The 15,246-nt window shown below is 40.6% G+C and overlaps 1 protein-coding gene across 14 annotated transcripts in view; it reads left to right on the top strand.

Moving 5' to 3' along the window:
• The window catches only part of OXR1 (oxidation resistance 1), a 255,302-nt gene that overhangs the window by 22,771 nt on the left and 217,285 nt on the right, over nt 1-15,246 (top strand). For 12 of the 14 annotated variants that reach the window (XM_079300938.1, XM_079300950.1, XM_079300954.1 and 9 more), the window contains exon 2: nt 10,949-11,026. The exons of the other annotated variants lie outside the window; for them this stretch is intronic. Coding sequence is in view for 4 of the 12 variants with exons in the window: in XM_079300954.1 (XP_079157080.1) it covers nt 11,010-11,026 (17 nt within the window). In the remaining 8 variants the exon portion in view is untranslated. The remainder of the gene's footprint in view (nt 1-10,948; nt 11,027-15,246) is intronic. 14 annotated transcript variants of the gene reach the window in all.

The raw sequence follows: 15,246 nt of genomic DNA on the forward strand, positions 1-15,246 counted from the left end.
TATTTATTCTTGGAAATGTATCAATTTCCTTGTCAAATCTTGACTAGTAAAATTAGGCACGTTCAAAGCTCTTTCCCTGCTCTTTTTTAACTTCAGCAAATTGTTAACTATTAAAATGGAAATAAAACTTCCTTTAACATCCTTGCATTGATTAGGCTTTTTATAATCTGGTGGTGTTATAAACCTCTTGCAGCAATAGGAATGCCATCACTGGTGAATGGAGCAACCCTCATTTCAATTATAGAGCAGGCAGAAGTGTTTATATGAAAGATCTGTAATTCCCATGTTTAGCTTTCTGCTGGGAGAAGTTAGATATAATGCAAAATTTTCTTGGAACATAGCTTCAAATAACAAATTAAATATATTCATTTTTATTAATAAATTATTTGATGTGAGTAGCCTTATGAGCTGTTCATTCCAACAGCCTATGTGGTCTGAGAGATGTTTTTCTCTACTTGAAGGGATCATATTAATACTCAGCTTTAACTCTTGGTGTCTGCTCTGCTACCTTCCTAATCTTAAATTTAACATGCTGAAATGCCAGATTTTTACCTAGGACAAAATTACACTGGGCACAAGTATAAACTGTGAGAGGAGAGCCTGTAGAGCTGCCCTGCAGGAAGGAATCTGGGGGTGCTGGATCTGGGGCAGCGTGTCAGAGGGAGTCAGCAGGGAGCCCTGGCAGCCCAGAGGGCAAACTGCACCTGGGGTGCCCCAAACAGCAAGAACAGCTGGCATAAAGAGGGGATTGTCCCTCTGTGTTTGGTGTTGATGTGGCCTCATCTTGAGCACTGAGCACAGTTCTGTACCCCACCATTGAAGAAGGACGTGCAGGTGCTTGAATGTGGCCAGAGGAGAGAACACATCTGGTGGAAGGGCTGGAAGTCGCCATCCTGTCAGGAGAGACTGAGAACTGTGGGCTCATCTGTGGTGAGGGGTGACAGGGTCTGAGGGAATACCTGGAGCTGTGTCAGGGGAGGATTAGTTTGGATATTAGAGAAAGATGATGTCAAAGGGTGGCTGGGCACTGGAACAGCTCCCCAGGGAGCTGGTCACATCACCAAGGCTGGCAGAGCTCAAGCTGCATTTGGACAATGCTCTCAGGCACGTGGTGTGGCTCTTGGGGTGTCCTGTGCAGGTCCAGGAGTTCAGCTTGATGATCCTTGTGGGTCCCTTCCAACTGAACATATTGTATGATTCCATGATCTGTTCCTTGTTTATAAAAGTTTTCATGTTTAGAAAGCTGCTAGAGAAAGGTATGTATGACATAGGTGCCTACTCAGAGATTTGGCAAACTTGTAGCAGCTCAGGACTGTGCAAGACCTTTCTTTAGTTGTCTGTCTGGCCAGGGGCTACATTGCTGTCACAGAATATGAGATTCTGGCGGTCTAGATCTGCCTTTTTTTTTTTTTTTTTTTTTTTTTCTTTTGGCAGGGGAGGGCAGTAGAGGAAGTGAATTGAAATCTGCAAGAGTTAAGAGGCATGTCAAGAAAATTCAGAAACATCTTGCATTCTAGTGCAATTCGGATAAGACATTTCTTATCTGAAGATGTAAGGGATGGGAAAGTAATTTTGATCTTTTATTCTTTGAGTTGGTTTGTTCTGACCAGCTCTTGGCCTGAGGACAGTAAAGGTTAACAGCAGTGCAGTATTTCCTGTACTTCTGCATGACAGTGAGCAGGGTGATGGTGGTAAAACATGCTGCATTCAGACTACCTGCTCTAGCTTTAATGTCAAAGATATTTTGGCCCCCACAGATGATTGATGGATTAGAAATTTTATAGTTTTAATTTATTAGTCAAATATTAACTCCTGTGAGCTTAATGGTTTCCACAGTAAGATATATAGGAAGGTGGCTGAAGCAATCACATTAATAAATTATTTTTGAGAAGTGTGATGTGTTGCTGAGTTCCAAATATTTACAGATATGAGACTGGGAATGATTAGCTGTGTAGGAATTCTAGGAAAAAATCCTGAGAGAAAAACAGCAAACTGAACGTTAGCTACTGATGAGGAGGAAGAAAAATACCAAAATGGAATGTAGAACCTGCATTGCCATATGCAAGATAGTAAATAATTCCTGAATACCATCTGAATACCATCTCCAGTTTTGGGCATCCACAGTTTAAAATATGAATAGGTGTGATCAGAAACCTAAATATGATGTCTAGTAAAAAATGAATTTTAAGTAGATGTTTTGGTAAAAAAGAAGTACTGGGGACACACGGGAAAAAGCACTCAAATAAGTGAAGTGCTCTTGTGACAAAGAATAAAGAATTATTCTCTGTGTCTGCTGGGGAAATAACAAATATTGTTATTTGCCTGAGTTGTGGCAAAGAATTCTGGTTTTGGGAACAAATATCTAACATTTAGTATCACAAAGAATTTCAGGTTGTACAATCTCCATCCTTTGGGCTTTTTAACAGTTTATAGTTAGGCCAATAAATATTAGAAATGGCTTAAATACATTGTATTCTGCTTTGGACAAAGATTAAACAGTAGGTAGTCTCCTGATAACTTTTAGCCGTTTATCTCTCTTCTGTGTTCATTAAATTTCTGACACTCCTGTGATCCACTTATTGTTTGTTCCACCTCTCTGCCAAACAGAGCCTTACAAAGCTGAGCATGTTCTTCATTGAGTGTATTCTTGGCTGGTTTCAGTTTTGGGTATTCATATTTTATTTTCTCCCTATTTTTTGCTGACTTTGTAAAATAAATAAATGTGTCTTCTAAGAATAGTATCTTCTGTGAGAGTTAATTTTGTAACTTCTGTTTGGAAAGAAAAACAGTAGAAATTGGCCTATTGATCTTTAGGAGTGGAAAGTTAGAACTGTGGCTGCAGCCAGCGTTTTACAGTGGTACTGAGGGAGAAATTACTGAAAAATTGCCTTTAGGGGCCACAGTCACACATGAGCCTTTTATGTATACATGATATATCCACCTTAGCTATAGCTGTGCTTGGTGGGGTGAAAGCTGCACAGTGACAAGAAGTGAAATACTTTAGTTATTTATCAAACTGAAAGGGTAAGCTTTGTTCTAAAAAACCTCTTTACTAGTTCTTACAGACCCAAAATTTTGGTCTGAGAGTGACACAGTCTATAGGCAGCAGCACTCTTGGATCTGATTCTAGTTTAGGACTTCATTTTCAAAAGGAGTAGAAGTAGAAGGCAGCAAACCTGGATCTATATAATTTGTGAAAAGAAAATAAGGTACTGTAAATATTTTATATTGTAATTTCTGTATTTGTGACTTTAAAAAGATAGAATGAAAATCATTAATGTCATTAAGTTAATGGCAGTGAGGCAACCACAGTGATTATGAATGAAAGGGATATTTTGGTGTTGATAACATGGAAATAAATAGATAGACTTGGCAGCTGATTACAGGAGACTTAGTAAGTGAACTGAGAAGAGCTTTATTTAATAGAGTTAGGGAAATTTGCATTATCATATCTTGGGGTGTAATCTTCAACCAGCTAGTGATTAAACACAAATACTCTTCACATTGTATTGAATAAATGTCATTCTTTTTATTTTCTTCTTTTTGAATAACAAGCTAAACAAAGTGAAAGTGTTTTGAGTGTCTATTTAACAGGAAATTGATATATTGAAATCACTATTTCTGTGTAGTTAAGTGATATCTTTAATTTAGATATAAGTAATTACCACTGGAGCTGTAGCTAAAATGAAAATCATTATCATAGCATTATTTAAAATCCAAAATTTGAAGAACAGAATCTATGTATTCCTAAAATGAATCTACTACTGTTGTTGTCTCTAGCATCTGTAATTAGAAAATACAAAAGCCCCCTATTATGCCTCTTTTTATGATAATAGCTAATAAGCTCATGTACTTGACATATTCTATTTTATCTATCTGAGTTGTCCTCACTCAAGTCTCTTGAATTAGTTCAGATAATTACATCCAAAGCTCATCTTCATTTCTTTGTCCTCCAGAAGTTGCTACCTTTGGTTTGGTTAACTAGAGACTCCAGTCTGTGAAGTTCTGTTCCCTCATTTGTCTGACATTATTTTATTCTGAGGAGAGAGGGTGTTTATCTGTTTAAAAATGCTTCTGAAATACTGGATTGGCACTACATTTCATAACAGAGCAAAAGAGTACAAAAAAGTGCAGTTTATCAGCTTTGGTCCCAGGAATTGTCTTATCACTACCTTTTTATTTGTATGGAATTACTTATGGACCCTGCAGTCCTTCCTCTGCTGTTGTAAATTATATAACTGTGTTATATTTTGTCTGCAGCATTAGCAAATGATATATGGAAATCTGATACAATTTCTCAAATGGCTTGTAATCAGACAGAAGGAAAGCTGGGTTTACATGGCAAGGATTTGGTGATGGGGGAGTTGCAGGGGTGGCTTCCCTGAGACATCAGGAGCCATCCCAATGTCTCACAGAGCCAGTTCCACATTTTCCAAGGTGAACCTGCTGCTGCTCAAAGCTGAGCCCATAAGTGATGCTGGTGGTGCCTCTGTAGTAACAATTATAAGAAAGGGTAAAAAAATCTGTGGGGCAGCTGTGAGAGAGGAGGCAGGGGGAGAAGAGAGGAACATCTCTGTAGATACCAAGATGAAGAGAGAGGGGGAGGAGGTGATTGGGTTTTAAGATTGTTTCCAGCCTTTGGAGAAGACCAGAAGGAAGCAAGTATCCTCCCAGCCCCTGGGAAAGCATGGTGGAGCAGATCCCCAGTCTGCAGCCAGTGGAGAGCCCATGGCACAGCCAGGCATGAGCTCTGGAGGAGGCTGCAGCCCACACAACAGCTCATGGAGAGGAGCCCACGCTGGCACAGCTCTGGCAGGACCTGTGAGCCTGCAGGAGTGGCTGAGATGAAGCATTTTGGGGTGACCACATCCCCTATTCCTCATCCCCCTTGCTGCCTGAGAAGGGAGATAAAAGTCAGGAGTGAAGTTGAGCCTGGAAAGAAGGGAGGGGTGGGAGAAACTTTGCCAAGCTTTATATGTCTTTGTAAATAAAGAAAAATATTGAAAACCTGATCAATCCTGGCTACTGCCCATGAGTCTTTTCTGTATTCATGGTGTTTTCTGCACATCCACTGCTTAATTAATAATAAATAATGGATGGTCCAATTGTGCCTAGAGAAGGACAAGCAGTTTTTAACAGTCTTCCCCCCTCCCCCCACATTTTAGATTTCCAAGGAACTTGGATTTTAAGACTGTCTAAAAGATGTAGAGAAATGTCCCTTTATCCTGAAACTGTAGGAAAGGAAGCTCTATGTGCTACCACAAAGGTGAAGGAGGGTAAAATACCCAGGGAAAATGGCTGTTTATTTTTTTCTTTTTCTCTGTTTTCAAAAAATCAATACATTTCTTTAGCATTCCCACAGAGAGCATGCAAAGAATTTTTTTTCCTGTTACAGTAGTTAGGGTTTATCTTGAATTGCCCACAGGCAGAGGTGGATGTTCTAACAGGGAATGAGTGGCAGAGCTACACCATCACATTGAATATATTGTGTGGATTTAGTGACAGAAGCTACACTTGCTGCTTCCTTCAAGCAGAAAACTATCTGTTATCCTGTCATTGTGTTTGTGCCAGCATTATATTTTAATTATCCCAGCTTCAACCATCATTTTGCACCCCCTTCTATGTTTTCCCATCTCTATACAGACTTACAGGATCACAGGATAACTCGATTTGGAGGGGACCTCTGAAGGATTCTAGTCCTTCCTGCTCAGGGCAAGGTCAGCTGTGAGGTTAGTGCAGGTTGTTCAGAGCTTTATTCAGGTGGGTTTGAGGCACTCAAAGGAGCCAGGCTGCACAGCCTCTCTGGGCTGTGTGTTCAGTGCTGACCTGAACTCTCCAGTTTATCAATGTCCTTCTTGCATCAAGGGCAGGCTGCAGAACTGGATACAGTATTTCAGGGAGGGTCTGATGACTTTTTAATAAAGCAGTATGATCCCTCCCCTCTGTCTGCTGGCTATGTTCCTGCTAATAAAGTCTGGAATGCTGTTTACCATCTCCCTGCCCTGACTGCTGCTGACTCATGCTCAATTTGCTGCCCTTCCAGCCAGGCAGTGCCCAGCCTCTGCCACTGCAAGAGTTTCTCCTTCCTAAATCCAGCTCTTTGTATCTGTCCTTGCTGAATTTCATGAGATCCCTGTCAGCTCATGCTTCTAGCCTGTCCAGCTCTCCCTGGATGGCAGCCTGTCCCTTAAGCATATCAACTGGTCTCCCCTAATTTGGGGCCATCTGCAAATTGGATGTTTGTACATTCCATTGCTGTCTCCAGGTCTTTGATAAATATTTAATTATATAATTCTGTATGAACATCCTTTGCCATATTTTTTTACTATAATACAATTGTTTCTTAACTGAAAATATTTTTATTCTTGATCATTATTCTCAGATTTGCATGGTTTTAAGTGTGAATCTCTGTAAATTATATTTAAATATATCTGGGGCAAATTAAAAGGTTTACTGAGATTTTTTGCCAGTTTTAGTGGCATCTTAAAGACATTTTAGAAATCAGTATTGCTGTTAAGAAGGTTCTCATTCTGAAAGTCTTAGCTTTCAGAATTTATCTCCAAGTAGATAAATGATATTTTGCTTCTCCTTCTGTGCAAAGTGGCTGTTAACAAGAAAGTTAGGGCTGTTTTCCAAGGCTGTTATGCCACTTTGTCCTGTGAAGAGTATTTTCCACCAGAAAGAGAGTAGGTTCAGCTGAAAGCACTTAATAAGCCAGTGAAATGCTATGGGAAACATTTCTGTGCATAACCAGAAAATTTCTGTGTGAAGGGAAAAAGTCCAGAGCTTGAATTAGTGTTTCATTTAATGTATTTGGTTACTGTATCAGTCTTTTCTTTTTTTTCCAGAAAGGATATAGTTGTGCCTGGAGGAAAAGGAAGTTGATGAGGGCAGCAAAGTTTCTGCTGAGATAGGTGGCAGTGCTGGGTTAATGGTTGAACTTGATCTTAAAGGTTTTTCCAACCTAAACAATTCAGGGATTCTGTGTCCAACACCATCCTCTTCCTACTTCTGCAGCAGTCACCTTCAAGGGAAGGGAACCTGCTTCAGCTACTCATCAATTTTATACCTCTTGGTTTCCCTCAAGTAGCTTGTCCTATTTCCTGGGAACTTCAGTACCTTATGTCGATCCCTGACATTTTTATTTATATCCAAAAAGAGACAGAAAGCATCAGAGCCCTTCAGTTAAAACTTCTTGCAAACAGAAAGGCAGTCCTGCCTACTAATGTAAGATGCTTATGAATGATGTTCTCTAGTGGAAATGGAGAAGATCATCAAATGATTGAATAAATTTGGCTTAAAATTTTCAGTGTCAAAGTTCCACTGATGCTCACAGGATCATAAGCAACTGTGCCATTTTTAAATATGAGAGCTGGACTTCTGGTCACAACTTAAATGCTTCTGAAAATTTAATTTTGGAGCTTGAACCTTGTTATTTCTAGGAGAAAAGGAATGCCTGACTCAGATCTCTTAGCACATTTGCACAGTTAGGCTCCACATTGTATAATCAGCTGCCTGAATGGCTTGAGACAATACATGCACTGGGGCAGAGGCTCAGTTGCAATCCTTAATCTCATCCATGTTTCATCTCTGAGCTGCATATCTGCCAGTGTAGGAACAGCTTCTGGTTAGCCTGACAATCACAAATTGGGAACTGGAGAGTGACTCCTCAGAACATGCAGGGGATGTGTGTGCCCCAAATCCATTGATTTTCAATTGGAGTGGACACTTGGCCTACTTAAAGCCTTTAGAAATTCCCCATCAAGACAACTAACTGGAAGCAGGCTTTTGTTTTGCTCTCAGTGTAGAGGGACTGGTGTTGGTAAGTGGCAGGGAGAATAATTGCATGGGAAGGAAAATGTACTTCAGGCTGATGATACTTGTGCTTCTTGCCCAGCTTTAAGGCTGTGGTGCTGGAACAAGAGGGCATGGAAAAGAAGAGGGAGGTTCCCTTCAACTCCTTGCAGCTGTGCAAGTTAAAGAGACACTGAAACAACAACAAAAAAAGCCCTACACAAACAAAAAAAGAAAACGCTTTAAGAGCAGCTGGTAAATTGAGACAAAAATATCATTGCCCCAACCCATAATGAATATAGTGCTGTGAAAATGCTGCTTCCTCATCTGGAAGTAACAAGACATTTCACCTGGTGTCATTTTATCTGATCTGACATGGAGACGTGAAGTCCCCCAGAGCATCTTACAAATTTAGAAGGGAGTTTGTAGACAAAAATTCTCCTGTCAGTCAAGGTCATGCAATCACAGCTTCTTCCTGATGGACAAAATGTTTGCATTTAGCTATCACATTTACATTCAACAAATCAACTAAACTAGGATAGAATGTCTGAATTTGTAAGCTATTTTTGCTTTAAACTGAACATTTGAGAGAAGGGCAGAAAGGCTTCATTAGCATCAATATTATACATTCTGAGGGCAGTGGGTGTGTGCAATGACAATCACAAGGGAAGTGAGCCAGGGCTGGGAGCTGCTGCCTTCTCCTGGGAAGGGCCTGGTGGCAGAACCTTCAGGCTGGAAGGGCTGGCACATGCCTGCACTTTCCAGGTGCTACTTAGCTGCTCCTTAGGCATTGATGGAGCAGAGTGCTGTAAACAGGTGGTTCAAAGGTTACTTGATTTGTGGAGCTGGGAGGGTGCAGGGCATCCAGAGCACTGACTGGGCTTCTCATCAAGGTTGCTCTTTCCAGTTTGTGCAGCATTTTGAGTCTCTGCTTTCAGTTCTGTTGGGAGCTGTTTCTGCCTGCTGCTGGGAATGGCTGAATCCTGCTTTGGGAGGGCAAAGCTCCTGGGGAGCAGCAGTGTCTACCTTGCCACAGCTATTAGCACAGCAGAGCATCTCTGCTCAAACTTGCCTGCAGTAGTGTGGAGAATGTACAGGGATGGTCTCATGTCCCACAGGGCATGTTCCCTGTCACACACTGGTGCTGAAGCCCTTTGCATGCTGGAGCCCTTGACTTGGGTGGCACATCAAGGGAGGCTACTGCTCCCTGTTTGGGGCTGCAGAGCCCCAGGGGCTCTCCTGGGGACCCAAACACTCAGTGAGGTACTGACTTGCCTGGGGAAGGAGCTGCTGGAGGGCAGTGCTGCCATTGAGGGGCACCTGGGCAGGCTGAAGAAGTGAACCCTCTTACAAAGTTCAGCAAAATAACATGCAAGGTCTTGCCAATGAGGTGAATAACCTTGTGTAATGGGATGGGCTGGGGACAGAATGCCTGGGAGGCAGTGGTACAGAAAGGGATCTGAGGGGAGCAGCAATTTGCACAGGAACCAACAATGTGCCCTTAGAGCAAAGAGTCACCTCTTTGCCTCAGCTGCATCTGCAGAAGCTTAGCCAGCAGGTCAGGGGAAGATCCTTGCCTTCTGCTTGGTATTTGTGAGACTGACTGTGGACACTGTGTCCAGTTTTGGGCTCCCCACAGCAAGAAGGATGTCCACTTATGGAGACCAAATGAGGTGGCCAAAGGACTGTAGCAAATGTCATTCGACAGAAAGCTGAGAGAACTGATTCAACTCAGTGTCAGAGGAGATGGCAAGAGACCTCCTTAGTACTGTCAACAAGTACCTGAGTGAAGGGTAGAGAGGAGCTGGAGCTAGATTTTTCTTGGAGATATGCAGATAGAATGAGGCAGTGCACACAGGGTATAATATGGAAAAGTCATTATATGTCAGGAAAGATATTTTTGCCATGGTGGTGATGAGTTACAGGAACTGGTTTCCAAAAGAGGTTGTGGACATGATCTAATTATACCTGCTTTGAGCTGAAGGCTGGACTAGGCAGTTTTCCCGACCTAATTATTCTAATATTCTGTAATCTCATATTTTTATGTAAAAGTTGGAATTTATTATTATATTTGCAGTAATACTACTGCTAATTCCTGAGGTCTGTATTAAGTAGATCTACACCAGGAAATTTCTTATTTATAATAATATTTTCTTTCTGGAAAAATTACTAATTTACTGAGATAGTCATGCAGCAAATAGAGTACCAAAACGCAGTTAAGATACAAATTTATATAGCTTTGTGCAGACTGGAAATTCAGGAAGACTGTAGGTAGCTAAATTGAAAGGATGGTGCAGGAGGGAATCTTTCCCAATGACTTGCAACTGTACTGATTACTAAGGAGTGGAAGCATCCGTGTCTGCCCAATCAGTTTGGGGGATATAAAGGAGTGGGTTAGCTGGCCACCAGTTACAGGTGGAACTTTGTGGTTTGAGTTGGAGCATGAGACCAAGAGTCTGCTGGCTGTGCTGTGAGGAGGTAAGAGATATTTGATCATGTAGGGGACAGATGTGGTGAGAAGATGTTGAGTAAGGGACAGCCAGGGTAAGGTGGCTGGAAAAGGGACAGTTTGGGATTAGCCAGTCATGCAGAGTGAAAGAAGGATTCAGAGCTCTGTAGAGCTGCTTATATGAAAAGGAGTCAGAGTTACTTGAGAGAGGTCTATGAAACTAGGAGTGAGAGTTGTAAGGTAAGAAGTTCATTAAGAGAAGGTGTGTGTAATTTGCTGCTAAAGGACTGGTGGAGAAGCTAGCTGTATCTGTCTCAATGTAACTGCAACAGGAGACCTGTTTAGCTGCTTTAAGGCATGTGCATTTCACTTGGGCACATGACTCTCACTGTAAGAGGCAAGGACTTTTAGATGTTGCACTATCATATAGTGTTAGGCATAGCTTGTTGAGCAGCTGCTCTAATAATGTCAGGTGCCCTACTAGTAGGAAATGGTCTTGGGTTGTTGGTTTTTTTGGTGTGGTTTTTTTTTTTTTTAAATTTATTTGTTAGACTTGGCATACTTTTGCTGACCATTTTTTATTTCTGTAAAATTGCCAGGTATTCTCTGAAGTTTCACTGAATGATACTTACTAATGTACTTATTGTTCAGGATATTAAAATCCAGGTTCTTGGTTTAAAAATATCTCTTTTTCCTCTCATCCAGGTCAATGTAAGCAGCCTGTGCAGAGCACTGCTTCATAAATGTGAAACAAGCCCGCACCATCATGTTTGGCACTAAGAGGTCAGTTTCCATTTTTGTTAAGCTTTTCATCTCAAAAACCAAAATAGTGTGGCTGTTGTGACAAATATGAAATTTTTTGTATTTTCTAAAAATATTTATGTACAGTACAGATTAGCTAGATATGTTACTTTTTCTGTTATAATGACTAGCTTTTCTTTGCTGTAAAGCTCTGGTCTACTCTGTTGGGTACATGGCATGAAGGCCAGGTAGCCTAAATGATAAATAGCATCCCCAAGGCAAGAATGCCAAATAATATACTGTGCTAGTGCTGGAGGACAATCCCTCCTGCTTTCTAGCATGGAAAATAACACTGGGCCAGCAAAGCACAAGTTGTAAGATAAGCTCTTCCCTGTCATTTTAGGGAGTCTGTACTGGTATCCATCTTTTACACTCTGTGGTTCAATGTTGTACCACAAGTGTTCAAAAAAGAAACAAAAAAAATCAATGTTTTTGTGTCCATGGTATCCACTCCCTGCATCTTTGATCATCAAGTAATCTGTATCTGTCATCAGGCAGTGTGCTCCTGCAGCCACCCCAGCCCCCATGGCACCCAGAGGGACCCTGTCAGGTTATCAGCTGCTGCACCTTCTGCAGGGCAGTGTGATTTCCCTGCATAACAGTGATTCTATAGACTATTCCCCTCATTGTGAGCCCCCTGATTTCTGTGCTTGTTGGAAGGCTTTTGGGTTTTAGTAGAAGCTGATCAAAGACTCCAGCACCATGCCCCAGTTGCTTGGCAGCCTAGTGAGATGTCTGCCCTGTGCAGTGGGAGAACACCTTTAATCTGGCACCTGGAGAAATGCCTCATTCCTCTGAATGGTTGAGAAGAGGGGAGGCTGCCTTGCCCATGAGAGGCATGTGTGAAGCAGCATCTTGCATGTTGGCAGAGGTGGGAAATAATAGGAAAACCAGCTTGGTTTTTCTGAAGCTCCTTCTTCTTGAGTTGCACAAGGCTGCAGAGTGAGCTGCCAGGGGCTCCCTGTTCCCTGTGCCCCTGTTCTCATGGCCAAGAATTCAGCAGGCAGTTTTGGGTCTGGACAGCCCACTCTACAAGATGCATGTGCAATACATTTTTAGAGTATCTTTCCAATAAAAGGAAACTGTATTTTTAGGTTAGGACAGAATCTATTGTCAGTGTGGTGAGTTTGAGGTAATGGCTGAAGAGAGAACAGTAACAATTACAAACTCCTCATTTGAGGATTTCTGCTTTCAGTTAGTTGTCTCTGCAGAATATTAACAGTCAAGTAAATCAAGACATTCTACTAAGTGAAATAATTTATTATATTGCATCATGTTTAGGTACGTTAGTTATTTTTGAACTCTTATGAACTTTTTGAACCCCTTATGAACTCTCTGGCCTGGCCTAAGCAACTTTTTCCTATTAGAATCTTTATCTTTTAGTGTTATAAAACAACAGCAAAAATTAAGATTTGTTTGATGGGTAGACTTGAAATTGCATTTTTAATCTTTTTCATCACAAATTTAATCTTAACTATTATGCAAGTGAAAATTCCTCATAAAAAATATTGCAGACAATGTGAAATTTTCTTCTGTATCTGTGAACAAGGCTTTATGGTAAAAGGGGCATTTGGGGAAGAGAAACTGTTTCTCCACTGTACTGTGTTCTGCTGTGTCTCACTTTATGTAGACTGTTCTGAATTACTTAAAATAAATAAAGAATGCTTTACTTTCTGGAGAGAGAGTCATAAGGGACCTTCATAGTAGTAGCCTTCCATGTGTAGACTGGGACATTACATCAAGTAGTCTTGAGATTGGTACCATGTTATAGTTAGGCAGTGATTGAGTACTTGTCAGATGTTTTGTTCTAACTATTCCAGTGCATTTTGAATTTAATTCTCATAGAGAACTATTTATTGTGACCAAGAAAATCTTGAGGTTCTATTGATAATTTTTTAAGGTTATAAACTCTTATAAATAATCTGCCTCTGAGTTTTTGAAATGTTGGGTTGATACATTAGTTCTCTTCCAAAAAGTAAATACTATATTAATTTGGAAATATAATAAAGATCATATGTATTTTTCTGGAGGAAAGGATGACTTAAGATTTATTTTCTTGAAAAAATTGGCTTTAATTAGTTCTAATAGTGCATTATTAATTATGATCTTCATGAAACTTTTCAGGAAATTGCATAACTTTGACTCCAAAATGGAGTTATCTCCTGTCACTAGGTTATTGTGAGTTATTAGGTGTATATAGTATCTCAACTGCTTTTTCATTGATAAATTTCTCTTGATTTTTGTATATGAAGGTAATTTTTAGTGGGTAATGCTAATTGGATGAGTTGGTAAAGGTGACTCTCCAACCATAGCAGGTTTGATAAGCTGTGTATGTGATGCAGATATTTCTCAGCTGCTTTGTAATAGACTGTGTTGTTAATGTGAACTGACATAGCTAATGAAGAGGTGAATTCCTCTTAATTTCAGTTTAATTTGAGAGCTGATCCCAGATTTGACTTACTGAACTGTTTTGGTTTCTCTATGTTGTTATTGTATTCTGCTCTCATCTGTTTCTCTATCATGCTAATTTTTCCCTATTAATTTAATCTACAATAAACACTAGCTAGGAAATAGCAGAGGTAACTACATATGCCAATGAGTTACTGAGTGATTTATTATTCATGTTATGTACCTATTTCCATCTTTCAAGAGCAATTTCTGGTACCATCCTCCTCATGTGGAAGGTGAGAAGTTCAAATCAGTGCATCCCCAGGATCTGCAAGGTCTGTTTGACTGTCTATCTACCCCTGTTATTGTGATGTTCAGGAGTATTCTTACCTGCAGTTAGTTGTGTTCTGCAGTTTGAAAACCTTGTGTTATGTAGCTCATTTAAACTGTGTCCATGTAATGGAGAGTATTTCTCCTTCTGGCATGCTCAGTTTTCTTTTCCTTCTCTAGCCTATATTGGACTGCTTCAAAAGATAGTCTGAGTGACAAATCTGGCCCTCAGAGACAAGCCATTTGGTCCCTAAATGAGTTTAGCAGACTGAAGGAAGCAGTTGTGAGGAGGAGGATGTGAGGAGTACATGGACATTTGTCAGCATGTGTGTGATATTGCTCCGTTCCTGGAGCTGCATCCATCTCTCCCTTTGCTGGAGAGCCTTGCCCATGTTATGTGTTTGAGTTGGTCTTGGAGACAATACCACACTGGTGCTGTGAAGTCCACTAGAACCTCTGGCTAATTAGAAATTAGCTGCCACATCCAGCTCTTTTTCCTGCAATAAGCATGGTGCCTCCCTCTCCTCCTTTGCTTTGAACCTCAGGAAGGTCAAAGAGCTCAGAGCGTGATCTGCTGCCAGCACTTAGGCTGCTGAGGGGTTTTACCTGATGTAACCCAAACAGTTTTGAAGAAGGGGGGGGCAGGAATCCAAGGAAAACCTGATTGCCCTGATATACACTCAGCCTTTATTTTCTGTACTCTTCCTTGTGGACAGCATTTTATTTATAGGGTGTGATTCCAGCCTGAGGCACTGTGGCCAGTGCAGCTTCTGCTAGGTGCTGATGGCTGGTTTGGTGCTTTGTGATGGTTGGCCAGGTCAGTCTTGGCCAGTGGCCCAAGAGTTTCATAACACAGCAGTTGTTTCTGGAGGCAAATAGTTTTCTTTCCAAATCATGCTCCAATCAGCCATCCTGGAAAGCTGTAGTCAATTTTCTTAGGCCAGGTCTGTCAGAAGTAATTTGAGTCCTGTGATAAATAGAAAACAAACCTTTCTTCTAGTGTCTAATCATATTGCTATATTTATAAACTTATATAATAGTTAAGCTGGACAAATATTATGATTAGTATAGGAGGATGATGAGATTTGGAAAGACAAGTCAGCTTTTTGCTTACTGAAAATTACTGACTTCCTCGTATCTGGTTTTGATTAGAAAGTTAAGGAAATAATGTTTATTTATGAAGTCCTGATATGAACAGACTGTAGCATTTTCAAGTTTATCTTGAAGATAATATAAACCTACTTTCTTCTTATTGTTGTGTGGAGATTAAAAAACCCTGTGTAAACAATTTTGTGTTTTTAATTGCATTAGTCCTGGACTATTGCTGTACTTTTTCTGATACCCCTGCCAGGTTCTAAAGCCTTGCCAGTGGATGCCCACAAAGCTCTGTCCATTGCTCAACACTAGGAGCATATGCCAAAGTTTTTTCTTTGGGATTTCTAAATGTACAAAAATTATCTGGTTTGACCTAAATTCACATAGTG

This window comes from Erithacus rubecula (genome assembly GCF_903797595.1).
Source record: "Erithacus rubecula genome assembly, chromosome: 3".
NCBI lineage: Eukaryota > Metazoa > Chordata > Aves > Passeriformes > Muscicapidae > Erithacus > Erithacus rubecula.